This window comes from Leguminivora glycinivorella, chromosome Z (genome assembly GCF_023078275.1).
Source record: "Leguminivora glycinivorella isolate SPB_JAAS2020 chromosome Z, LegGlyc_1.1, whole genome shotgun sequence".
Lineage (NCBI taxonomy): Eukaryota > Metazoa > Arthropoda > Insecta > Lepidoptera > Tortricidae > Leguminivora > Leguminivora glycinivorella.
The window spans coordinates 50,038,596-50,065,790 of NC_062998.1; the positions used below are offsets into that span (position 1 = coordinate 50,038,596).

Consider the following 27,195-nt stretch of genomic DNA (forward strand, 5'->3'; position numbering starts at 1 on the left):
CTTTAAGCATTTTTTTAAAAACAGAAAGAGATTGAGCCCGTCTTATGCCCGGAGGTAGAGAGTTCCAGAGTCGAACAGCTTTGAAGGTAAAAGAGGAGTTGTAAAATTTTGAAGAAGAAGATGGGACAGACAGAAGTAGACTGCGATACAACCTTATAGAATTAAGGTAACTAAAACGCCCCTTGAGGTACTGGGGAGTTGTAGGAAGGAATAAAATGCAATACAAGAGGGACAAGATATGAAAGTTACGACGATAGCGAATAGGGAGCCACTTGAGCTGTGAGCGAAAGTGAGAAACATGGTCATACTTGCGTAACCCAAATATGAACCGAATGCAAATATTTTGGATGCGCTCAAGTTTATTTATATGTTTTTTTGTTTGGATGCTGTACTGTACTTACACACACAGGGGGAGCAAGTATATGGCTCGTTACGTCACCAATGGACATGTCCGCTCTCGGCAACGGCTCTCACGCGACTGTCACTCGCCCGTGAACCCGAGACAAACATCGCTCAATGACTCAAACACTACAGGCCCAGGCCCCGTAGCCGAATGGCATTTCTGCGACGCGAAACGAAAACGAAACGCCGCGAAAGGTAGTCTGGCTTGCTGTAGGCCTAGCACATGAAGGCCGCGAGGGTATGTCGCCGCGAGATAGATGACACGTCTTCTTCTAACTGTCATCATGATCATCCTTGCGTTATCCCAGCACTTGCCATACTCATGGGAGCCTGGGGTCCGCTTTGACAACTAATCCCAAGATTTGGCGTAGGCACTAGTTTTTACGAAAGCGACTGCCATCTGACCTTCCAACCCGAAGGGTAACTAGACCTTATTGTAATTAGTCCCGGTTTCCTCACGATGTTTTCCTTCACCGAAAAGCGACTGGCAAATATCAAATGACATTTCGCACATAAGTTCCGAAAAACTCATTGGTGCGAGCCGGGGTTCGAACCCGCGACCTCCGGATTGAAAGTCGCACGCTCTTACCGCTAGGCCACCAGCGCTCTTCTTCTAACTGTGTTAATGACATAAGGACGGGTAGTCTATTACGAGATGAGGACTTTCGTTTGACCCGTGGAACATGGCGGATCGTCTTCCGATATATATTTTTTATTTTTGCATTCTGCTGTTTAATGTATAAGTAGGATATTATGCAGTGAATAGCCTGCGCAAAGAGTGCATTTAATGAAGAATTATTTTGGAGATACGAATAACCAATTCTACGGACATCACTCGGCAGTTCGTGGTCCCGGCCGCCATCATGCTTTGTACTGCTGCTCCAGCTATCCTGTGCAGTGCATCGCGAAGGCCTCGTTCGCAAAAAACTACTTATAGTTTTATATATCTCTGTAATTTACTTGACATTGGCAAAGTGCCCTGGTTGCAGAAAGCCATTAATAAACGGATAAAAAAAAAAATATTACGAGTTACTCTCGCGGCAATCATGTGCTAACCCTGCTGGTGCCAATACGCAAGAGCGATAGAGATAGATAGCTGCGAAAGAGATATTATCGTGAGCGTTTCGTGAGCGTTTGTTCATTCGGCTACGCACAGACGTGTGATTGCTTACCTTTCACATTCGTCTTCAAACAAAATATTTATCAACTAGTTGTAATCGAATTACTCTGTAATAATATTTATACGGAGGCGATGTACACATGTTTGTTTACACACAAGATTGAGTGAGTAATATTCTTTGCACTATATTGATACATATCTGACGTGATCTCTAGAATCATAGACTAAGGTAGACCGATTCTTTTAAGCAAGATTTGACTAACTTTATGCCATCCTGTACACTCTTGTGAAGTATGCCATATACTGAAAGAGACAAATTCTATTATCTTTGTCTAGAATAAAGCCGACCACACACGTCCTTTATTCTATAGGCCTAGTAGACCCAGAGCCCAGGCCCGCCAGACCTTCCTCAAATTCTCAAGGATGAAACTTTGGGACAATGTAGAGTTCATATCGGCGGTTAATGTGTGCATATTTTCTAGTTCGGCCCATCGGCCAATTTTTTGCTATCAAGTGATGAAGGTGAAAAAAAAAAGTGCTTACTTTCCTTAAATTCTCAAGGCTGATTTTTATATATGTGTTAGAGCACGTTGTTAGAAATTGGTTATCATCAATGCCAGACCGTTTCCGCCGGCCATAACTTTTACCAGACGCGACAAAGTTGGCAAAAAACGACTCTAACTTACCTCATTTTCTCAAGCCTGATTTTGATATATGATACGCAGGGACCTGTAACTAGACCGTTTGTAAGCAGCCAGACCAATCGGATGGACCCAACCATCCGCCAGACCGACTTAAAGTTTCGATATGAGCATTAGTAGAATTGAAATATTCCGGGTCTATAAAAGCTAAAAACTTGAATTTTCTACATTAAGCTACGTGTATATTGTATACTTGACGTAATAAGCGACTTTCAAAAATTTTACTTCTAAGGAAATAAAAAAATGAAAGTTTATATGTGGTGCAAGATTAATTTTAAGCTATGAATTTTATTTACACTGCGTAAGTACATGTGTATTTTATTATAAATATAACTTTTACCAGACGCGACAAAGTTGGCAAAAAACGACTCTAACTTACCTCATTTTCTCAAGCCTGATTTTGGTATATGATACGCAGGGACCTGTAACCAGACCGTTTGTAAGCAGCCAGACCAATCGGATGGACCCAACCATCCACCAGACCGACTTAAAGTTTCGATATGAGCATTAGTAGAATTGAAATATTCTGGGTCTATAAAAGCTAAAAACTTGAATTTTCTACATTAAGCTGCGTGTATATTGTATACTTGACGTAATAAGCGACTTTCAAAAATTTTACTTCTAAGGAAATAAAAAAATGAAAGTTTATATGTGGTGCAAGATTAATTTTAAGCTATGAATTTTATTTACACTGCGTAAGTACATGTGTATTTTATTATAAATTTAAAGAAGAAAAGTAAATTAAACTTTTTTTCGGTCGTCGAACAAGGTGGTTTAAAATTAGTTTTAAGATCGATCCTTTTTAATTTGTGGGCGAGGGACCTCACACTATGTATAAAGGCACTATGTGTATGTTGCATATAATGTCAAATCCCTCGCATACTACAAAAGTTATTTAAGCATTTATATAAGTTCAGTTAAAATGAGGTGGAAAGTATAAGTGTATATGTTGTGTACACACGTAAAGTATTCTAAACTTTTTATAACGGCATTTATGTATTTGAAGAATGCCAAAAATGTATTCGTGTCTGAAAATTCAGCATCTCCGACATGGGTTATAACGGGGTTGATGATGTTCGTATTGAGTACAAATGTTTAAACTTCCTAAACTTGTAATTCTAAAGTTCGTCACTTAGGTATGTTACCATGTTTTGTAGGAGAAAGGAAATTCGTTTAGTTATATACCGTTGTAACATTGATTGTTTACTTCTTTGAATTGAATATTTAATTTATAATGCACTGTACCAATTTGTTTTTTCCTTGTTTACGTTATTTATAATATAAAATTCAATTCGTTATTCAAGTTTTTAGCTTTTATAGACCCGGAATATTTCAATTCTACTAATGCTCATATCGAAACTTTAAGTCGGTCTGGCGGATGGTTGGGTCCATCCGATTGGTCTGGCTGCTTACAAATGGTCTAGTTACAGGTCCCTGCGTATCATAATTATATCAAAATCAGGCTTGAGAAAATGAGGTAAGTTAGAGTCGTTTTTTGCCAACTTTGTCGCGTCTGGTAAAGGTTATATTTATAATAAAATACACATGTACTTACGCAGTGTAAATAAAATTCATAGCTTAAAATTAATCTTGCACCACATATAAACTTTCATTTTTTTATTTCCTTAGAAGTAATACTTTTGAAAGTCGCTTATTACGTTAAGTATACAATATACACGTAGCTTAATGTAGAAAATTCAAGTTTTTAGCTTTTATAGACCCGGAATATTTCAATTCTACTAATGCTCATATCGAAACTTTAAGTCGGTCTGACGGATGGTTGGGTCCATCCGATTGGTCTGGCTGCTTACAAATGGTCTAGTTACAGGTCCCTGCGTATCATATATCAAAATCAGGCTTGAGAAAATGAGGTAAGTTAGAGTCGTTTTTTGCTAACTTTGTCGCGTCTGGTAAAAGTTATGGCCGGCGGAAACGGTCTGGCATTGATGATAACCAATTTCTAACAACGTGCTCTAAATCAGCCTTGAGAATTTAAGGAAAGTAAGCACTTTTTTTTTCACCTTCATCACTTGATAGCAAAAAATTGGCCGATGGGCCGAACTAGAAAATATGCACACATTAAACGCCGATGTGAACTCTACATTGTCCCAAAGTTTCATCCTTGAGAATTTGAGGAAGGTCTGGCGGGCCTGGGCTCTTGATCTATAGTGAGTATTTTGAGCGAAATGATAGGTCTGTGGCCCAGGGAGACTATTTCTAATCTCCATACTGTGGCCTGTATTATGGCCTGTATCAAAGATAAAATAGAATTTCACTTCAAATTTTTTTCCTTAGTCTATGGCCTGTATGGTCTTTGTCAAATATAGTAGATTGCTTGATGATGCTTGATGTATATATATATTTCATTATAGATTTGATGAAATAGCATATGCTTAATTTCGTTATTAAAATTACTACTTACTTTTACGTATGTACCCGAACATCTAAACATACAATAATATACCGACCATCATGCCCAGGATTGGGATGAACTGGAGAAGCTGTTGCACCACACATTCTACAAGGAGCTACTGGTGGCTCCAGAGGAGACGAAAGTCATGTACGCGTTACACCCACTCACACCAGGCAAGGACAAGTAAGTGAAGCTAAGTCAAGTGTCTAAACGTGTCTAAACTAATGTTTATTTAGAAGCGGCCAAGGCAGACGAAGTACCTACTTGAATATATCGACCTTGTTTCGATAAAAGATACTTTGACCATTGTATATAACTTAATCGTATCACACGTATCAATATGTCTGGTAGATCCTCTGTAACCACCATAATAAGGAGAATCCAAATACGGATAGATCTGCATTCGATTTACAGTGCCAAGGTTTTAGTATCCGAACTTACAATAAAAACTATTGTTTTTCCAGGGAACAGATGGCAGAACTGCTCTTCGAGACGTTTATAGTTGACGAAATATACTTGGCCCAGAGTCCAGCTCTGGTTACACTGGCGAGTGGACGAACCACTGGCTTGGTCTGGGAGAACGGTTACTCGTGCTGCTACACCGCTCCTGTTTTTGAAGGGTGCGTATTATTTGCTCCTGGCCGGAGCAAGGAGAACTTGGCTGCGTTCCCAAGTTGGCCGGAGCAAGGAGAACTTGGTAAAGTGGGGCAGCCTAAGCTGCTCAGACATCTTATGCACATGTGGGACGGCTCCCCAAACCATGACACACATGCTGTGCTGCCCAGCGAATCCACGCACATGCTCCGTGGAAGATCTACGGGACGCGACAGACAGGGCAATAAGCGTCGCGACCTTCTGGTCCCGCTTAATATAAAAAGAAAAGAAACCATCGACACGAGAAGAAGAAGAAGACCGCTCCTGTTTTTGAAGGGTGTGTATTATTTATTGTACAGGCATAATAGTCTCCGAGTGGGACCCACGGAACACCGTAGACGGCGCAGACCGGGGTCCAGACAGACCGAAAGAGAGATTTCAGAATGGCTTGGATGCGTTTTAACCAGATTAGCCGGATTATCCGGCTGAGGGCCGGTTGAGTGGAACACTAGACTGGTACAAAAATAGTCTTTAAGATTCAAACATTAAACACACGAATTCTGAGAGAAGCAATTTAGCCTCAATGAGTGAGCTCAACGAGGGTGCGGTGTATTAGGGTCGGCCAAGGGCATTAAAACTTTTGGTGCTGCAAGCATATGGCTGATAATTTACCTAGACCACCCTAAAATTTCAAAAAAGTACATGCCAAGTGCTCAAAACTTTATTGAGATATTTTTTGAATTTGATGAGTTCGTAAATAAGAATGTAAAAGTGGTATTTCTTTCTAGGTTTCCTCTAAAGCACTCGATAGTGACATCTCAACTGACAGCTCATGCTGTCACCGGCTTTCTGCTTGAGCTGATGAAGAAAATTGGTTATTCCTTCACTACACCAATTGAGATTGATCTCGCTGAGAAGATTAAGGTGACAGTTCATTTTGTTCTTTGTTACCTTAAGTTGCTAGCTTGTTGGTACTAACTAACTAAATTAACTGTTTTGGCTCAACGATCCAAAGTGAACGTGTCCCGATCCTGCACTGCCAGTCACTGACTTGTAGCCTTCGCCACCACACTGTCCTCCCAGCGATACTTGGGTCGACCCGCCGGACGGTCACCAGCCGGTCGACCCAAGAACGCTCTCCTGACTGCCCGATCGTTTCCCATTCTAAGCAAGTGACCGAACCAGCGAAGTCTGTGGGATTTCGTTTCGCCGATGATATTAAGTTCGGCCACTAATTCCTCAATCTCGGCATTTTTCCTGGTCCTCCAGGTGCCATCGTGTCTCTGAATAGGTCCTGGGATGTTGCGAAAAATTTTCCTCTCCGCTACCAGGAGCTGACTTTCTTCTTTCAGTGTTAGTGACCAAGCCTCACAGCCGCATATTAGGATAGGCCGTATGACGTTTTTATATCCGTAGCTTGTTAGAAACTCGTCAAAAATATGTGGTCCAATGAAATGAACGTATTGCTCACGTTTTGACCGATCGATATTATTCCCAATTGTTCGTTCATCCACTAGAATAATGACCATAATTATCTTAAATATTGACAAAACCCGACCAAATTTCCAGGACAAAAAAGACGAATAAGTTTTCCCATATTACAGGCAAGCACCTGCTACGTAGCCACAGATCTAGAAGCCATCCAAGCCTCTAAAATGTCTGGTGGCGACACAAAACTCCGCTACCAGCTCCCAGACGGGCAACACATCATTTTGGACGACGAAAGATTCTTGTGCCCCGAAGTGCTGTTCAGACCTTCCCTGCAAGGGTTGGACTGTCCCAGCATAGTTGATGATGTAATCAAGTGCATCAGCCGATGTGATATCGATTACCAGCCTTTGTTCTACGATAATATTGTATTATCAGGTGAGCATAGATCTTGAACCTGGTCACAAAATTTCATGAGAATCCAGAATCCATTCAAGTCCGATATCGGAGAAAATTAGGTATCAATAAATCATTTTGTCGAAGCGGAACAAAGGAATTAGCTACCAGCGCTCGGTCAGGTGAGAAATCTTATTAGATTTAAATAGTAGACAGTGAGTAGATTTTGAACCTGCTCACAAAAATGCACGAAAATCAGTTTAGAAACCCTTTCAATATAGCCTCGTAACGCCCACCATACAAAATTTTTGCTAAGGCATTTTGATTCTAGTTGTAATTAAAATTGAGATGAGATTCATTTGTTCTAAAAATTTTAGAAACAAAAAAAATTAGGTATGCTTTATTTGTTTACATGAAAGTTAAAATTCCATTGAAACCAAATGTCTAAATATTAGAGGAAAAAAGCAGAGGTAAAAAGGAATATAATTTATTTTATAGAAAATAACATGACCACATAGTTCTGGTTTAGGAAGAGAACTGAAGGAAGATAATATGACAGATATAAAAAACATGTTAGAGTGTTCGAAATACAAATAGTATAAGTTTAACAAAATGTACATCTGATTGTATATTTGGCGGCAAGAGGATAGGAGAAAATTAGGTATCACCGAAGCATTTTTGTCCGAAGTGACCCAGGAACTTTGTTAAACACATATGTAGAGTCGCCATTAAATAGGTACATGAACAAGGTACAGTGTAGTTAGAGATTTTAGAGAGATTTTAGCACCGAATTATCTGATGATGATCTACATCTACATCCTGTTTTTATTGAATTCCGTTAACTTTAAGGGAAGGTTCTTTAGGTCAAATACAATTAATTTCCCTAAGAAACTAGCGTCCTAACTCTTACGGTTATCGAATTATTAAAAAAAAAAATACTGAACGCGTGTGTGGCATGATGGCATCCCTTACCACTTCATCCTTTATGTTATTTGTTTTGACATTTGCCGTCAGACACTTGACACTGACATTAATGTTATGATTAAGGTCCTCTCACACTAATTTAATTCATTTATTATGTATGAGACGAAATTTTTTTTTTATTAATTGAATTTATTGGAAAACAATAAAAACTCGGTGTATTTTTATTAACCGCCGCCCCAAATTCTTAAGGAAGGTGGTTCTCAATTCGTCTGTATTTTTTATATTTTATGCGATAATATCTCCGTCGTTACTGGACCAATTAAATTTTTTTTTGAATGTGGAATTTGAAATTGGTCCCATTTTTATCAGAAACCAATTCTGATGATGGGATCCTAGAGAAATCGAGGGAACTCCTCAAATCTAAAAGGCATACATATGGTGATTTTTGTGTTTTTAAAGGAACAGCATGCATTTACGTACGGAACAGTGACGTTTGGTGCAGTGGAACTGCTCATGATGGTCAGAATGGAACTCCTCAATTCTGAACGGCACACTTATAGTGACTTTCGTATTTTTATAGGAACAGCATGCATTTAAGTTCAGAACAGTCACATTTATTTGTTAGGAGATTTGCGGTTTTTTTTCTTAAAAAATATTTTATTGTAATCGTCAGTTTTATTTTTCACACCTCAAAAAATCAACGAATTTTCTATGAATTACATCTTTTCATCAGTTATATTTTCATTGATGCTCTCAATAAAAATTACCCAAACTTCGGAATTGTCGGCGTATTTATTACAATTTATACGGCACGAAATTTCTTCTTCTCAGAATTGAAGCTTTGATGTCATGATCTGATTTCGACACCGATTGTCTGTAATTTCATTTTAAATTTATTTGTTGGTACATATTTTTGAATAAAAGTTATATCCTTACTTACCAAAGACAAATGAGCGTAGAAAATTAAGAAAATTTTATAGTCACACTGAATAAATAAATAAATATTATAGGACATTCTTACACAGATTGACTGACTGAGTCCCACGGTAAGCTCAATAAGGCTTGTGTTGTGGGTACTCAGACAACGATATGGGTGATTCTAAGTTAAGAGGTACTTTCGACGGCACTGACAAAAAAATATATTTTTTCAGGATAATACTTCATAATAACATATTTATTTTATAAAACTAAATGTTTTCTACCTGGGCACTCAAAATTATTACAGAAATTCATGTAAATTAGTCACAATCAGCTCTAATGTAGGAAAAATGTCTCTCCCCTGGCCTGTCCCCCAACCGAATTTATTTGTCAACAAGTAATTATGACTTTGTTAAAATTCACTTATTATTTTAATAGCCTTAATTTTACAAACATAAATAACTAAGGAACAGTATTTTATGAGTGGAATTTCTTATATTACTGTATTTAACAACAATTATGAACTCCAAACTTTGTCCTACGTGTTTCGTGTCTCGTCCCCTGGCTTTTTAGTTTTCGTTCAAAAGTCGGTTTAATTTGTTAATCTGTGGAGGTTCTGTCGTCTAATACACAGGGTGTTATGTGAAGTTACCGTCAAGAGGCGCATAAGGCAACTATGCATCCGTTTTGTTGATTATTTCGGCCACGGCACTCGCTGGGTACAGAAATGTTGAGTGAATGTAGTCTTTCCTCTGGTCACTTTTATTTCACAATCATTTGTTTAAATACTAATATATATAACAATATCCACTGTAAATGTTGAATATATTGTTACGTTTATTTATGAATTGCGTACGAGAAACACTTTTACAGCTATTTTTGATTTTCATCGAAAATGTATCTCCCCTGGCGTATCAAAAAAGCCAGGGGAGATACTTTTGTACTAGTTTTGATTATTTTTATTTCCGTTTTCTCTTAACCTTTGTTTAGCGTTGTACCTATTTTTATTCTAGCTTTACGATAGAAGGTTTTCTTTCCAGAAAAACGCAACTATTAAGAAAAAACCGGCCAAGAGCGTGTCGGGCCACGCTCAGTGTAGGGTTCCGTAGTTTTCCGCATTTTTCTCAAAAACTACTGAACCTATCAAGTTCAAAATAATTTTCCTAGAAAGTTTTTATAAGGTTCTACTATTGTGATTTTTTTCATATTTTTTGAACATAGGGTTCAAAAGTTAGAGGGGGGGGGACGCACTTTTTTTTCCTTTAGAAGCGATTATTTCCGAAACTATTAATATTATCAAAAAACGATTTTAGTAAACCCTTTTTCATTTTTAAATACCTATTCAACAATATATCACACGTTGGGGTTGGAATGAAAAAAAATATCAGCCCCCACTTTACATGTAGGGGGGGTACCCTAACAAAACATTTTTTTCCATTTTTTATTTTTGCACTTTGTTGGCGTGATTGATATACATACTGATACCAAATTTCAGCTTTCTAGTACTTACGGTTACTGAAATTATCCGCGGACGGACGGACGGACGGACGGACGGACGGACGGACGGACGGACGGACGGACGGACGGACGGACAGACAGACATGGCGAAACTATAAGGGTTCCTAGTTGACTACGGAACCCTAAAAAGAGGACACATTCACATTCAACTTCATATGAAATTTTCGTGAAGCTGTTTAATAAAAAGGTTTAATACTGATATTAAAAGGATAGGCTTTTGTTTACTTGTTGCCTATTGATTGTACATTAAAATTATTTTTGTTTTAATGTATAATATGGAGAAGTGAAAAATAAGTCAACTCATTAAGGAATTATCACTTTTCTTGCTGTAAAAATGTTATGAAATGTAAAGTCTGAGTATAAATAATCAATAATTATAATAAAAACAATAAATAGAGTTATTTCTTAAAAAATAAAACTAAATTTTTCATACAACTGTCTCTTCCCTGGTCACAAAGTATCCTCCCCTGTGCAACAGTATCTCCCCTGGACTGAGTATTTCCCCTGGTCGCTGATAAAACACGATAAAACAAATAAATTGACTGGTCCTCTTTGTAAACACTTCAAATTGGCAGTTTTAACTAATACAAATAAACAAATAGGTAAAAAACAACAAAAAAGTTCGCGCCGTCTCTCCATACAACGTATTACCTCTTAACTTAGAATCACCCATATATCGGTCGTGAATTTACTATCATTTCTCGACACACGTTTCAAGGCTTTCAAGGGTTACATCATTTTTTACGATTTGGCCTATCCTTGGACTAATATGTATGTGTCAAATTTAAGTTTTAATTTAAAAAAATACTAGCTTTTGCCCGCGACTTCGCTCGCGTAAAATTCGAAAATTGCGGAATGCTCCATACAAACTTCCATTCCCCATTTTAGGGAAGTGGGGGATAAGAAAGAAACAAAAAGTAGCCTATGTCACTGTCCACCTCTTCAACTATCTCCACTTAAAATATCACGTCAATTCGTTGCTTCGTTTCGCCGTGAAAGACGGACAAACAAACAGACACACGCACTCTCCCATTTATTATATTAGTAAGTATGGATAATCACTATAATCAGAGTGATCATCGGTCATCTTACCGATACCAAGGGTGTGACGCCCTCAAAACAAGCATTGCTTGATTTTTCTGAGGTACGAACAGCAAGATTTGGTTCTGTAATAAGGATTACAAATGTACAGCAAACAGTTACCGATGTTACGTTTTTTTACACTCTATTTATCAGAAGCAAAGTGATGATATTATGATGTTGAGTTCTACACGTATCCACTGAACACGCCTACCATATGATCGGTGGACACTCTATTTAATAATGCAAGCATTGTAAAACATGGAAAAAATGGACCAGCTACATTTGCCCCCTAGTCGAGATTTGCCCCACTGTATCTTACATCTTTTCTAGTGAAGTGACTCTCTAAGGTAGGGTAAAAGCACCAGTGCCCAGCCATGCCCCAGTGGTCAGCCTTTTTTGTACATTATGGGTTGTAATTATCAAAGTGTTTGTCAAATTTGTGTCAAAATTAGATAAAATCATAGATTGATTAAATGGTAATTGTAAAATATCTCAATATTTACAATTGATATCATTAAGCACAAAAAAAAATTCAAAGAGCCAGTCTACCAGTGGCGGAGCGTCTATACAACTCGATTCCCAACGGGTTCCCTAAAATTCTCTAGTATCTGTAGAAGTCCATACAAAACAGATGCCAAAAACCCCTCCGGCTTTACCAACGAAAATTTTCACGCGCCGCCACTGCAGTCTACTGACATGAAGCATTACGTGCTTTCGCCATTTTTTTTAGAATGTCACATGGTATTTTGCTAAGATGTTAGTAGACACATTATGATTTAATGGTTAAAGAAAAAGAACATTTTCGCTTAATTAATACTTAAACTATCTGAATAAACTAAAAAAATAATAAAAATGTATTTGAAAACCAGATTTTTGAGGGGGCTGGTTATTGGAAACTACTTTAGAAACAAAATGTAATAGTCAACCACCTGCGGCTGCTGGGTTCAAGAAAATATGTCATAATTCCAGAAGTCAGCCTCCCCGGCTGACTATAGGATTTAAGACTTCTTTATGTTTTCAAATGGAACGTAAGTCTGTAAATCAATGACCCTTAAATATTTATGCACTTATAGCTATGTTTGCTTGACATACATAAAATATCCAGTAGTCAGCCCATGGTTGACCACTGGATACTGAGGTCACGGAACGCTGAGAACTGGGTACTTATTAGGCTGTATATTGGTGCTCAGGAGGCTGAGTACTGGCAAAAACGCCCTTTTATTATATTAATCAAAATATTGTTCTAAAACAAACACTAAGTTACGCTTTATTCTTAAAATTAAACTTAATTAAATTGTTGAACTATAAAAACATTAATCATTCAAATTAGTCTATTGGAGATCAAATGAGACGGTTTTGAAAATACAATTTTCGATTTGAGGCTGACTACTGGTGCCTTTACCCTATAAACAAAAGAATATTTCTAAGAAACTAATTACGAAATTGAAAATAGATTTTTCTACGACCATGCACTTGGTTTTAAATCGTTTTCTTGAATAACTTTTGTGAAATTTACACTGTTTCCTGTATTTTGACGCACTGAAGATTTGCACTGTGAGCTCAACTGCCCAAAGCCTTCCCGCGCACGCGCGCAGTATCGTTATAACAATGCGTTGCCATGGTTACAGAGCCAAACAATGCGTTTTCAGTTTCTTCGATACTACGCGCATGCGCGGAAAGCCGGCGGAGGTTTGCGTTGGGGAATAGACTTTTATGTAGGGTTTTAAAGATCTATGCACGACCCTTTAAATCTTATACTTTTAAACGAGCAATTCTTGTATATTTATTTATTTATTTATTTATTTATATATATATTTATTTACACTGACGATCTCGGAAACCGCTCTAACGATTTCGCAGAAATTTGTTATGTGGGGGTTTTTGGGGGTGAAAAATCGGTCTAACTTATCCTTAGGTCCCGGAAAACGCGAATTTTCGAGTTTTCATGAGTTTGTCTTCGCGCGCCATCTCGTGTGCAGTAGTTGTACTGTTAAGACAGAATTCTTTCGGTTGATGTAAGTACTATTTATTGCAAACACTATATGGCGACACAGGTCAAGGCTAAAACGAATAGAAAAATACACTATTTGAGTTTTTGTGGCGAAATGCGCGCCATCTCGTGTGGAGTAGTTGTGTTGTTAAGGCTGAGAATTCTTTCGCTCGATGTAGGTACTATTCATTTTTGAACTAGATGGCGACACATGTCAAGGATACGAAACAGAACCCAGATGCCCAGATATTGAATATTAACAGTTCGGGAGTAGAAAAATAGATTTAAGACTCCTTACTCCTTAGAGCGCTCATCAATTTCACGAAACGGCCATCGATAGATGGCGTTGGCGCTCGGTACGCGAGCACCGGCAACTCAACGCGCGTTTCAACGCAGACACGAATAATCTTGATAGTTTTGAATTAAATTGCTATAATAACATAATTTTCAATTTTATATGGGGACTCTTTATTTAATTTCATATTCATGGTATGGTAGTAGTAAATAAGGTATATGAATGTAGTAAAAGTATAGTATTAGTCTACATGTACATATATAAATTCAGGTTTCCTAATTGATCGATTCAACAACCAACACCGCTGAGCCGAAACTACGAAAGCTAGAAAGTCGAAATTTGTATAGATTGCATTAACAAAATTTCGAAGAGATAAGAATCGATTATGAAAATTTACACCCCTAGTAGAGGGAAAAAGGGGGTGAAAGTTTGTAGCGGGATCAATTTTTTTTTTTTTATTAGGAAAATTTTAGTTAGGAACTTGAAATTAGAGAATAGTTTAATAGTGATTTCTGTTTTTTAGGGTTCCGTAGTCAACTAGGAACTCTTATAGTTTCGCCATGTCTGTCTGTCCATCCGTCCGTCCGTCCGTCCGTCCGTCCGTCCGTCCGTCCGTCCGTCCGTCCGTCCGCGGATAATCTCAGTAACCGTAAGCACTAGAAAGCTGAAATTTAGTAACAATATGTATATCAATCACGTCAAAAAGTGCAAAAATGAAAAATGGAAAAAAATGTTTTATTAGTGTAAAGTGTAAAGTGGGGGCTGATTTTTTTTTTCATTCCAACCCCAACGTGTAATATATTTTTGGATAGGTATTTAAAAATGAATAAGGGTTTACTAAGATCGTTTTTTGATAATATTAATATTTTCGGAAATTATCACAGTTATAGTGACTTTCATATTTTTATAAGAACAGCATGCACTTACGTCCAGAACAGTGACATTTGGTGCATTGGAACTGCTCATGATGTGTCACTTTTTAACCGTCGCCTCAAATCTGAGAGATTTGAGGCGAGGTTCTCAATTCGTCTGTATGTTTATTTATTTTTTTCATTTTTTTATGTTTTTTCCTCGATATCTCCGTTGTTACTGGACCGATTAAAAAAAGAATATTGAATGTATATGAATATAGATTGGTCCCATTTTTCTCAGAACCCAGTTCTGATGATGGGATCCTGGAGTAATCGAGGGAACTCCTCGAATCTGAAAGGCATACGTATGGTGATTTTTGTGTTTTTAAAGGAACAGCATGCATTTAGGTACGGAACAGTGACATTTGGTGCAGTGGAACTGCTGATGATGGCCAGAACGGAACTTCTCAAATCTGAACGGCACGCTTATAGTGACTTTGGTATTTTTATAAGAACAGCATGCACTTTCGTCCAGAACAGTGACATTTGGTGCAGTGGAACTGCTGATGATGGTCAGATCAGAACCGATCTTCTCAAATCTGAACGGAACACTTATAGTGACTTTGGTATTCTTATAAGAACATCATGCACTTACGTCCAGTCCAGAACAGTGATATTTGGTGCAGTGGAACTGCTGATGATGGTCAGAACACTCAGAACCAAACTCTTCAAATCTGAACGGCACGCTTATAGTGACTTTGGTATTTTTATAAGAACAGCATGCACTTACGTCCGGAACAGTGACATTTGGTGCAGTGGAACTGCTGATGATGGTCAGAACCGAACTCCTCAAATCTGAACGGCACACTCATAGTGACTTTGGTATTTTTGTAAGAAAAGCATGCATTTAAGTTCAGAACAGTGACATTTATTTAGTTATGTTTGTTAAGCATAATTATTGAGTTTTCAAGTCAAAGTTTGTCAAGCTTCGATTTCTTATAATCGGATTCATGAGGAATTGAGAAACTCCTCAAACCTTAGCGTTATACGTATATTTATTTGTGTTGCCATCAAATAATTAAAGCATTAAAATCAGTTTTAAAAAATACCTACACATTTCTACATAATCCAACATTCGCAAGTAGCTTTCACCACAACCCGAAAGGCGGCGGTTTTTTTTTTCTTAAAAAATATTAAACGTTTTTTTATGGGATAGGAGGCAAACGAGCAGATAGGCTGCCTGATGGTAAGCGATCACTGCCGCCCATGGACACCAGAAGCACCAGAAGTGTTGGAGGTGCGTTGCCGGCCTTTAAGATGGATGTACGCTCTTTTCTTGAAGGTTTGATGGTCGCATTGGTCCGGAAATACCGCTGGCGACAATTCATTCCACAGTTTAACTGTGCATGACGTGACCAAATTTGCAAAACGTTGCGTCTTAGAAACATTTTAAAGGGTGAAAATCAAAATATGTACACCGTGTCCAATAAGTTTGAATACAGCACAAATAGCCAATAAAACAAAATGAACAAATAGTTACTACATTATTATTATATTTTATGAATGGCACTCTTATTTACTACATTCACAACAAATGTTTTGGAATAACTCCAGCATTAACTTGTTTACCAGCCTCAAACGCTTCTCAAACGGATCACACGCGGCACGCACCGTTTTCTTCACATTTCATCCCAAATACTCTCAATAATCTTTTTGAAATTTAGTCTTCAAAGCATGTATGACCATACAAAGTAGTCTAATACGCCTAAACCTGGAGGCCTGGGTGGCCACTCATGTTTCGGATAAAAAACTGCCAAATTAGTCTGAAACTACGCTAGAATACCATTTGCCGAATGTGCTGGAGGTGCGTCTTGTTGGGACACATGATACTCATTCCCAAGCATCCTTTTTAACTTTAAGGCATTTTTTTCTCCAAAACCTTGGTTTTAAAGAAAAAAACGTTGATTTTAACGCTTTTATCTGTAAGTACTGAAGGTAGTTTACCTCGCTTACATACTGCATCCCACACCTGGGCCGATGGTGAGCTCTGGAACCTAGGCACATTTTTCTAGTTGCCCGGAACGTTATCTATCCTCGGTACCCATAATAGTTTATTTTGGACACGTGGCGTCTGTTTTATCACATACAGATTCTGCTTATAAAAAATATCTCGTCACCTGCGTGCCGAGCAAGTATTTTGTTGGCACTTTACCTCTTTGTTTTTCTTAGACACTTCGGAAATTTCATGAACTTTGTGCTTGTATTTTATTAAAAGGAATATACTCTTCAGTTTAAATAAGAATTTGATGGCCTGTGATCCCTATATCTTTAGAACTGAGGTAAAATGTGAGTATTCGGACTTATTGGACACGGTGTACATGTTCGTTCTAAAAGTAGCTGATCAAGCATCGTCGGTTTGGAAAGCCTGCGGTAAAATTTTTGCTCATTACTATACATATTCGATTTAAAAGGTTTTGAGATTTAGGAAATAAAACAACGCTTCATTAGATTTAATTTAATAGCATTATGTAATTATAATCTCAATGTAAGTGCATGCAGTCTTATTTACAATAAACTTAAAAGCGGAAACAAATATATGCAGAAAGAAAAAAAAGAAGCTGTTAATACTGAATCCCCTAGGGTGGCTATGTATGAATAGCACAGAAAAGTATTAAAATAAAATAAAAACCGGCCAAAAGCGTGTCGGGCCACGCTCAGTGTAGGGTTCCGTAGTTTTCCGTATTTTTCTCAAAAACTAACCTATAAAGTTCAAAACAAATTTTCAAAGAAAGTCTTTGTAAAGTTCTACTTTTGTGATTTTTTTCATATTTTTAAACATATGGTTCAAAAGTTATAGCGATTATTTCCGAAAATATGAAAATTATCAAAAATCGATCTTAGTAAAACCTAATTCATTTTTAAATACCTATCTAACAATATATCACACGTTGGGGTTGAAATGAAAAAAAATATCTGCCCCCTCTTTACATGTAGGGGTACCCTAATAAAACATTTATTATTATTAACGACCTTCCACATATTTATAATGAGCCCAAACATGATGGGGTTATGATGAGGAGAATAGCAGTTCTGTTGACCACCTCCTGACTCCATCATGAGACCTTGGACCTCATCTAGTTCGATGGTGCTCGTCAGCCCAAATCTAATGAGCCCGAACATGATGGGGTTATGATGAGGAGAATAGCAGTTCTGTTGGCCACCTCCTGACCCCGTCATAAGACCTTGGACCTCATCTAGTTCGGTGGTGCTCGTCAGCCCAAATCTAATGAGCCCAAACATGATGGGGTTATGATGAGGAGAATAGCAGTTCTGTTGACCACCTCCTGACTCCATCATGAGACCCTGGACCTCATCTAGTTCGATGGAGCTCGTCAGCCCAAATCTAATGAGCCCAAACATGATGGGGTTATGATGAGGAGAATAGCAGTTCTGTTGACCACCTCCTGACTCCATCATGAGACCTTGGACCTCATCTAGTTCGATGGTGCTCGTCAGCCCAAATCTAATGAGCCCGAACATGATGGGGTTATGATGAGGAGAATAGCAGTTCTGTTGGCCACCTCCTGACCCCGTCATGAGACCTTGGACCTCATCTAGTTCGATGGTGCTCGTCAGCCCAAATCTAATGAGCCCAAACATGATGGGGTTATGATGAGGAGAATAGCAGTTCTGTTGACCACCTCCTGACTCCATCATGAGACCTTGGACCTCATCTAGATCGATGGTGCTCATCAGCCCAAATCTAATGAGCCCAAACATGGTGGAGTTATGATAAGTAGAATAGCAGTTCTGTTGAACATCTCCTGCCTGACTCCATCATCATGAGAACCAGAACCTCATCCTGGTCCAAAAATATAATAATAATTCAAACTCTCAACAAACTTCACGTATAACTTAAAATCCAAAATCATATGAAAAGCATGTCGAATGCTAAAATTGCATAAGGTGTAAAAAGGATCAAGATTTGTTTAGTCGCAGTTTACGGCACTTCTCGGAACTATCGAGCTGCTTACGAAAGGTAGGTGCGCCGGACGATCAAACGCAGGTCCGTTGTCTTCGAGCGCTCGGCGCAGACTGAGCGGGCTCGCGTTAGCACAGTGTCTTTTATTCGAATTTTAGGTGTTTTAAAAACATATCTATCGACAGAAAGGTATGTCTTATATGTATGATTTTTTTCTTATAGGTCAATAAGAAGTTCTAGTTTAGGATAATATTATTTAAGAGTTACAAAAAATGCAGGAATCGCAGGAAAAATACATAATGTAAACCTCTTTTTATCGAAAAAATGGGGAGGATACGGAAGGTTATTTATCCACCATTTCAAGTAAATCTTAAAATGTCAAAGTATTAGCTAACTCGTACAGGATATAACAAATAGGATTGTGATCATTTATTACCCCAAATAACATTTTTAACAGCACAATCACGATTCTAAACGAGCTATCCCACTATGAAAATTGAAAACGTCTTCCGAAAAAACTGATTTTTCGGAAGTATAAAAAGACATATTTTAAAGTAGTACCAATTGACTTTCTAGCTTAAGATATGTACTTTTAGGAACATTATCATTTTTTTAATAATCATTTATAGTTTCTTTATAATTTTGAATGAAAAAGGTTCTATTTTGCAAAAAACGCTCGTCTTTAGGAATAAGGCCTCTTAAAGGAAAACCTAACATTTTATAACGTTTATAAGTTTAAACGCTTTTCTTGGAAACGCTAACGCAGCCTCTTGACGATGTATAAAGCCTTTGTGCTTCCGTTTAGGTTCACTTGTTTTTAATGTGTTGCTAGCTGACGATACGCAATTCTCCATACAAACGTAATTTCCTCCCTGGTTTTTGAAGATAGAGCAATGATTTTTTTCAACACAGATTGTTATTATTTTTATCTGTGTCGGAGGTTTTTTGTTTGATATTCTTCTTTTTAAAGATGTTCAAAAAATTCCAAAAACGACCTTTTTCATTGCTTAATTGATTAAGTTTTGAAGGAGGAAAGAGTCGAGAGCGGAACCTCGATTTTAAAGATTTTTTTGAAATATCTTTTGACTGAGTTGTTCTTAATGGACAATTTGTTTTCGATAAATCTATTGGGTTGGTAAGAAAGTAATGAGCGATCGATTGAATTCCACATACAATTTTTGAGAGCGTTCTAGAATCTTCTATGGTCGAAAGTATATAAAGGGCGAGTCGCACAGTTTCTCGTCAGTCATTCACTAGCTGTCGCCGAGCTAATATAAGGAAGAAAATGGACGAATTAAAAGTGCATGTAAGGCATTGCTTACTATATGAATTTCAGTCTGGCCATTCAGCCGCCGAAGCAGTGCGTAATATATGTCAGCGTGTTGCTCCTGAAGTTGTGTCTGAGGCCACGGCGAAACGATGGTTCCAGCGGTTTCGTAGTGGCGACTTTTCATTATCAGATCAACCTAAGTCTGGTCGACCGGTGAAGATTGATGTAGCCAAATTAAAAACCTTAATTGAAGGAGATCCGAGGCTAACGAGTCGTACTCTTGCTACCGAGTTAGGCTGCTCTCATGTCACCATAGAAACACATTTACACGAGTTGGTAAAAAACTACAAATACAGTGTTTGGATACCGCACGAACTTGATAGAGATCAACTAAACCGCCGTGCCGATATCTGCATACAACTTCTGTCTTTTCGCCGCACATTGAACTGGTTGGACCATCTTATCACTGGAGATGGAAAATGGGTCTTATATATAAATCACACACGCAAACGTCAGTGGCTAGCTCCAAACGAAAAAGGAATAGAGGCACCAAAAGTAGAGCCTTACCCGAAAAAAGTTATGCTGTCCGTTTGGTGGGATATTCATGGTATTTTTCACTGGGAACTCCTACCAAGTGGAATGACTGTTACCGCATCAGTATACTGTAATCAGCTTGAAAATTTAAACCAAAAAATCTGTCAGAATCGTCCACAGCATGCTAAAGTTTTTTTCTTACACGACAATGCTCGCCCACACATTGCAAAAGTGACTCGGCTAAAGCTATTGGAGCTAGGTTGGAAAGTGATACCTCATCCACCGTACTCTCCAGACTTGGCACCTACGGATTACGCATTGTTCAGATCGCTAAGCAATGCCTTGAATGAAAAAAAGTTCGATGATCAAGCCCATCTACGACAGTACATAGCTGAGTTTTTTGAATCTAAACCTAAGAACTTCTTCGCCGATGCTATTCATTCTTTACCAGAACGATGGAGACAAGTAGTAGATAACGAAGGCCGTTATATTTTTGATAAATGATTAAAATAATAAATTAAATAAAAATTACAATATTGGTTATGATTCGCTCATTACTTTCTTACCAACCCAATAGTTAATAACACTTGTATATTTAACTAAAATTCCCAAGTTGAAAGGGGGGCTCCTTGGGGGGGGGGGGGGGGTATCCTCTTAAACGTCGCGGAAATAGTACACTACGATACAAGTGCGGAAAAGAGAAAAGGAAGTGTTTTAGATTTTCGCACGTGTATCGTACGACGCTTTTTAGTACCTACCGATGGCTATCTGAAGTTTCGACCTGACAAGGAAATGAACGCGCAGTGGTTACTAGTGCAGGCAAAAGGCACCATATGTACTGAAAATTACATTTTAAATTACATTTTCAGTACAGATGGTGTTTTTTTTTTACGCACTAGTGCGAGAAGTGGTTCATTATATGCCAGGTCGAAACTTCGGAGGTCTATCTGTACTGAAAAACGTCGTACGATACTCGTGCGAAAAGGAAATTCGTAACTCGTGTCGATTTAAAAGACTCCCTTCGGTCGTGTTTTAATTTATCGCCACTCGTTTCGAACTTCCTTTTTTACGCACTTGTATCGTAATGTACTATTTCAGTAGGTACAGATGGTGTTTTTTTTACGCATTAGTGTGAGAAGTGGTTCATTGTATATTAGGTCGAAACTTCGGAGGGCCATCTGTACTGAAAAACGTCGTACGATATACGTGCAAAAAGGAATTAAAATTTTATCTTTAAATACGCCCTTGTGTGGGTCTGTCGCAGATGTCATATACACCGTGTTTTTATTGAATTCCGTTAACTTTAAGGGAAGCTTCTTTAGATCAAATACAATTAATTCCTCTAAGAAACTAGCGTCTTAACTCTTACGGTTATCGAGTTATTAAAAAAATAAAAATAATTACTGAACACGTTTGCCGTCAATCACTTGACATTAACTTGTATATTATTCTTAAGGGTCTCTCACATAAATTAATTTATTTATTATGTATAAAAACAATGAATGATTTTATTTTCGACTTTAACTAAAAGTGATATACAAAACAAAAAAAACACGGTGTACTTATACCATAGATCAAATAAACGTATCTACTTAGCGTGTCAAATGTACTCAGTACAATCCACTGACTTGTCCGTTTTTAATCGCAGCTTGCAGCTTTCAGGCGTCAATTTTTGTAAGTTGAAGTCAACATAAACATTAAAAATGCCTCGTTACGTGATATTTAATTGCAAAAACACAAAAATGATGAACACTCAAGGGCCTGGGAGATATTTAAAATCACAGGCAAGTAACAACTTCAGTACAAAATATGACACGCTCGGCCGCCATACAAATAATGAACTTGTTTCTTCTATCTAAATTTAATTCTCTAGGGGTCTATACAGGGTGGCCCATTCAAATCGGTCAGTATGGGAAAGTCTGAAACTGTAAGACATACGAAGATTTGTTCTTAGGAACCATGTCACCGATTTTGATAAAAAGAAAAACTGCATTCATACAATTAAAAAAAAAAGTGTACCCAGCTGGGGATTCGAACCCGGTTGTTTTGAAAAAATAAACTTACACTATTTCTATTCAGATATCGTTTGTGTAGGTCTTAAGCAGTAAATATCTCTAAGAAACATAATGTCTAAAATGAATAAAATGCATTTTTTTCACATACTTTAATTTATCATAGTAGGTGTTCAAAGTGACCACCGTTACAATATTCAGCAAGTTCAGGCATGTAAAATTGTCTCTATGGTTGTTTGTACCTCTCTACTTGTTACATACACCGTGTTATGTATCATGTGGCATTGGCATTGCATTAAACTTTTAAACCTTTAATAGTGTAAGTTTATTTTTTCAAAACAACCGGGTTCGATTTCCCAGCTGGGTACACTTTTTTTTTTAATTGTATGAATGCAGTTTTTCTTTTTATCAAAATCGGTGACATGGTTCCTAAGAACAAATCTTCGTATGTCTTATAGTTTCAGACTTTCCCATACTGACCGATTTGAATGGGCCACCCTGTATACTAAATTCCTTGTACAGTGCCTTTCTGTAGGCAATTTGATGAAAACCGGGCTGTAATAAAACGGTATCAATTTTACGGTTTCCGGCATACGGTGACTGCCTTTCGTCAAGACGGGCGCCCATACAAACGGTACCTAAGTGACCGAGATAATATGACTATATAAAACATTAATCTTAGGAACTTGAATTCGTCATCAGATTTGGACGTAAAGTTGGATGGAACACGTAATAGTACATTGTGCAACAAGGGGAGGAAGTTGAATATTACTAACGAGAGGAAGTTAAATCGCGACGGCTTGCCGGAGCGATTTAAAGACTCGAGTTAGTAATATTCATACTCCCCGAGTTACACACAATGTTTTTCATCACACTAGCAATGTAAAAAATATGCAAATAGATGTAAAAAAGTTAAGTACGGTACAAGAAATTTCATTATTCCCTTCGGAGAACGATTTTTCTATAACTCACGCTCCGCCTGCGTGCAATAGCACATTTAAAGTGCGGGTGTGATAAAAAATATTAAACTAACCCGAATAAATAGTTATTGTGTAACGTGGGGCAAAAGTTTTACAATATACGTTACATTACATAATACATTACGTTATTATTACTTATATTAAATTAAATCGAACTAAAAACTACACAGTGTCGTATCAATGTGTAATAATTAATACTCGTGTCGTATCGGTACTACAACTCGTTTAGATTTCAGACACTCCCTTCGGTCGTGTTTTAATTTATCGCCACTCGTTTCGAACTTCCTTTTTTTCGCACTTGTATCGTAATATAATATTCGTAAAATCTATTCATTTTCTACACCTATCCAACATCACACGTTAGGATTCCAAATTTCAGCTTTCTAGTGCTAACGGTCACTGAGATTATCCGCGGACGGACGGACGGACAGACATAGCGAAACAATAAGGGTTCCTAGTTGACTACGGAACCCTAATAAAAAGAAGCTGATTTGACTAGGAGGACTATTAATGATGATATTGATAATTCAATGTATTTTTATAAAATTTTTTTGACATTTAGTATTTATTCTAGAAGTTTTTAGACTAGTATTTTTTTATACAATCTAGATTGATATCATTTTATTAAATCAATGTAGTTTTAAAACAATATTGTTTATTGCACCAATAAATTGCTCTGATATTTAGAATAAGATGAATATTGTACACTGTTAACAATTTAAAAGTGCTTATTGTAAGCCTATTTGAATAAAGAATAATGAAATGAAAATGAAATAATGAAATAAATGTTTATTCAAAACTAAAACTTAAAACTAAACTTTAACTTCTGCCAAACCAGAGTATGGTTTGTTGGCAGACGAAGCTCCTAATACATTAGGTTCTATATCTACTTATATTATTTACTAGCAATGGCAAACAAGACAACACAGCACTGTAATATCTTTTTTTGCCATTGGGTAGGTGCATACGTAAGATTCACTACTATTATTACTTATTAGTTTTTAGTTCTACTTTGCACTATTTTATATTTTGATTGATTGATTAATTGAGGAAAGTAGCCTATTTAAACGTCTATTTATTGATGTTATTTTGTTATTCAGGTGGCGGCAGTCAGCTGACCGGGTTAGATAAGCGTCTACATCAAGACCTCTCGTTGAGAGTTCTGGATCAGCCAAACTTAAGGTTTCTGATTTTCTTTCTAAAATACACTTATTATCTTTTTTCTTTTTAATACGTTTTTGACGACCGCGGCGCGTAGTGACCCTGCCTGCTACGCCGCGGTCCCGGGTTCGAATCCCGGTAAGGGCATTTATTTGTGTGATAAGCACAGATATTTGTTCCTGAGTCATGGATGTTTTCTATGTAAATAAATATTTGTATATTAAATATATCGTTGTCTGGTTACCTGCAACACAAGCCTTCTTGAGCTTACTGTGGGAGTCAGTTAATCTGTGTAAGAATGTCCTATAATATTTATTTAATATTTATTAATATGTGTAATAAAGGTGTCTGCAGTCTTCTGATGAGTAAAAAGTAGAAGACTAATTTTAATGCTTCATACGATATTTTCAAATCTGAAATTGCGTTTTAGTTTTCGTTACTACATTGGATAAATGGCTGCCCTCTCTCGACACAGTTTTAAAACATTTGAACACTGAAAAGTGTTTACTAATTTATTTTACGTATATTATTTACTGATTAAATTGTCAAATATTAATAATAGTGACATCTATCAGAGAATTAATTTAACTGAACAAGAATAAATATTATCTGTCTTTGTCTGTATTAAAGCGCATAACAGCAGTTCTCGAAAAGTTTGTACAAAAATTAAGGAAAAATTTAAATTTGTTTTTTTTTTATTCCTTTTTTGTTACTAAGATTTATTTCATGAATTGAGATTTTAGTAACTTTTATTTGGTCATTAAGGATCTCTTGTATGTTTTTCTTAATTATAACAATAAAATTATCTTGTAGGTATATACGAAATCTACTTAAAATATCACTAAATGTTGGTAACCAAATAGGATCAATTAAAATGTATGTACCGGTTATGTACAAACTTTGTACAAACTTTTTGAAAACTGCTGATAAAAGCCAATCGAAATTGTCGCCAGGGTAACAGTAGACGCCATGGAGTCCCGACAGCACGCCACGTGGCGCGGCGGGTCCGTGCTGGCGTCCATGCACGCCGTGAAGGGTTGCTACCTCACCAAGCAGGAGCACGATGACGCGGGCGCCGGGAGGGTTAGACAGAAGTTTTACTGAATACACCCTTCAATGTTTATAGTCTTTTCATTTAATTTGACCCATGACTGTTTTGACTTAGTTACGCTGTGCTAGCTAACTTGCAGCTCACTATACTACTTAGCACCAAAAAGAAAAGGATAATCTCAGTGACTGTTAGCACTAGAAAGCTGAAATTTGGTACTAATATGTGTATCAATCACGCCGACAAAGTGGTAAAATAAAAAGTGGAAAAAAAATTGTTAGGGTACCCCCCTACATGTAAAGTGGGGACTGTTTTTTTTTTCATTCCAACCCCAACGTGTGATATGATAGGTATTTAAAAATGAATACGGGTTTACTAAAATCGTTTTTTGATAATATTTATATTTTCGGAAATAACCGCTCCAAAAGGAAAAAAAAGTGTGTCCCCCCCTCTAACTTTTGAATCATATATTTTAAAAATATGAAAAACATCAAAAAAGTAGAGCTTTATAAAGACTTTCTAGGAAAATTGTTTTGAACTTGATAGGTTCAGTAGTTTTTGAGGAATATGAGGAAAACTACGGAACCCTACACTGAGCGTGGCCCGACACGCTCTTGACCGGTTTTTTAAAGTTAATTAACTAAGATGAATTTTGTCTCTAAAAACGTTTGACCTATCATGTCTCATTAATCATCATCGTGTCCCGTTCTAAATGGTATACCAATAGTAACCCTTAAGGCTGCAATAAAACTAAACCAAAGCCGTTTTATGTGGGAGTACTGAACAGTGAACATGTTAGTTATTCAACTTGTATTACCTTCTAGCTTTTGCCCGCGGCTTCGCACGCGTTAGAAAGAGACAAAAAGTAGCCTATGTCACTCTTCATCCCTTCATCTCCACTTAAAAAAATTATGTCGATTCGTTGCCTCGTTTTGTCGTGAAAGACTGACAAACAAACAGACACAAACACTTTCCCATTTATAATATTAGTATGGATTTAATCTCGAATACACTTTTGACATTGGCGAAATCGCCAAGATGAAAGACATTTTTTAAACAAGCGTTCATTTACGCTATGAGCACTACAAATTACGCTCAAGAATTCCTCAAAGCCTTTTGAATACAATTCTGCCCGAACCAAAGGTACACTTCCAGCACAAAAGAATGCGTAAACCGACTAAAAGCTTTTCTTTTGTGACCTTTAATTAAGTAGGACAAGAGGAAATGGAAATATCACAGCCATCACAAGCGTAGGGTTTTTACGTCTCCAGCGTGCCTAGCTGAAGTGACAATCGTTGCCGCTACGTGGCTCTCGAAACGCAGTCTGGCTCTGTCCCGCCGCTACAGAAGAGCGGAGAGAGATAGCTATGTTTACGGACAGCGATTGTGATGTTGATTAGGTAGGTACCCAGTGGGAACTTGGTTTGTACTTTGTATGTAAATTCGCGCGACAGGCGGCTTTAAAGAAAGGCAAACTAAATGTTGGTTTGTCTTAAAGAATCCTCAGTAAATCGTTTTATGTTTTCCGGACGGAGATTGTCAAATTTCAGGCTGCTGCGCTAAACGAAGTTATCG

The 27,195-nt window shown here is 37.4% G+C and overlaps 2 protein-coding genes across 2 annotated transcripts in view; one reads left to right on the forward strand and one right to left on the reverse strand.

The window, feature by feature from the left end:
• The window catches only part of LOC125241502 (dipeptidase 1-like), a 449,138-nt gene that overhangs the window by 178,117 nt on the left and 243,826 nt on the right, over nt 1–27,195 (reverse strand).
• On the forward strand, nt 4,592–25,693 carry LOC125241504 (actin-1-like). The gene is made up of 6 exons (XM_048150025.1): nt 4,592–4,819; nt 5,101–5,256; nt 6,019–6,154; nt 6,835–7,096; nt 24,512–24,593; nt 25,526–25,693. The coding sequence occupies exons 1-6, from the start codon at nt 4,782–4,784 to the stop codon at nt 25,674–25,676; spliced, it is 825 nt and encodes a 274-aa protein (XP_048005982.1). The 5' UTR covers nt 4,592–4,781; the 3' UTR covers nt 25,677–25,693.

Coding starts and splice junctions, on each gene's coding strand:
- LOC125241504 (XM_048150025.1), top strand. CDS start 4,782: ATGTACGCGTTACACCCACTCACACCAGGCAAGGACAA. Junction 6,155..6,834: donor ATCTCGCTGAGAAGATTAAG/GTGACAGTTCAT, acceptor CCCATATTACAG/GCAAGCACCTGCTACGTAGC. Junction 7,097..24,511: donor CGATAATATTGTATTATCAG/GTGAGCATAGAT, acceptor TTTGTTATTCAG/GTGGCGGCAGTCAGCTGACC.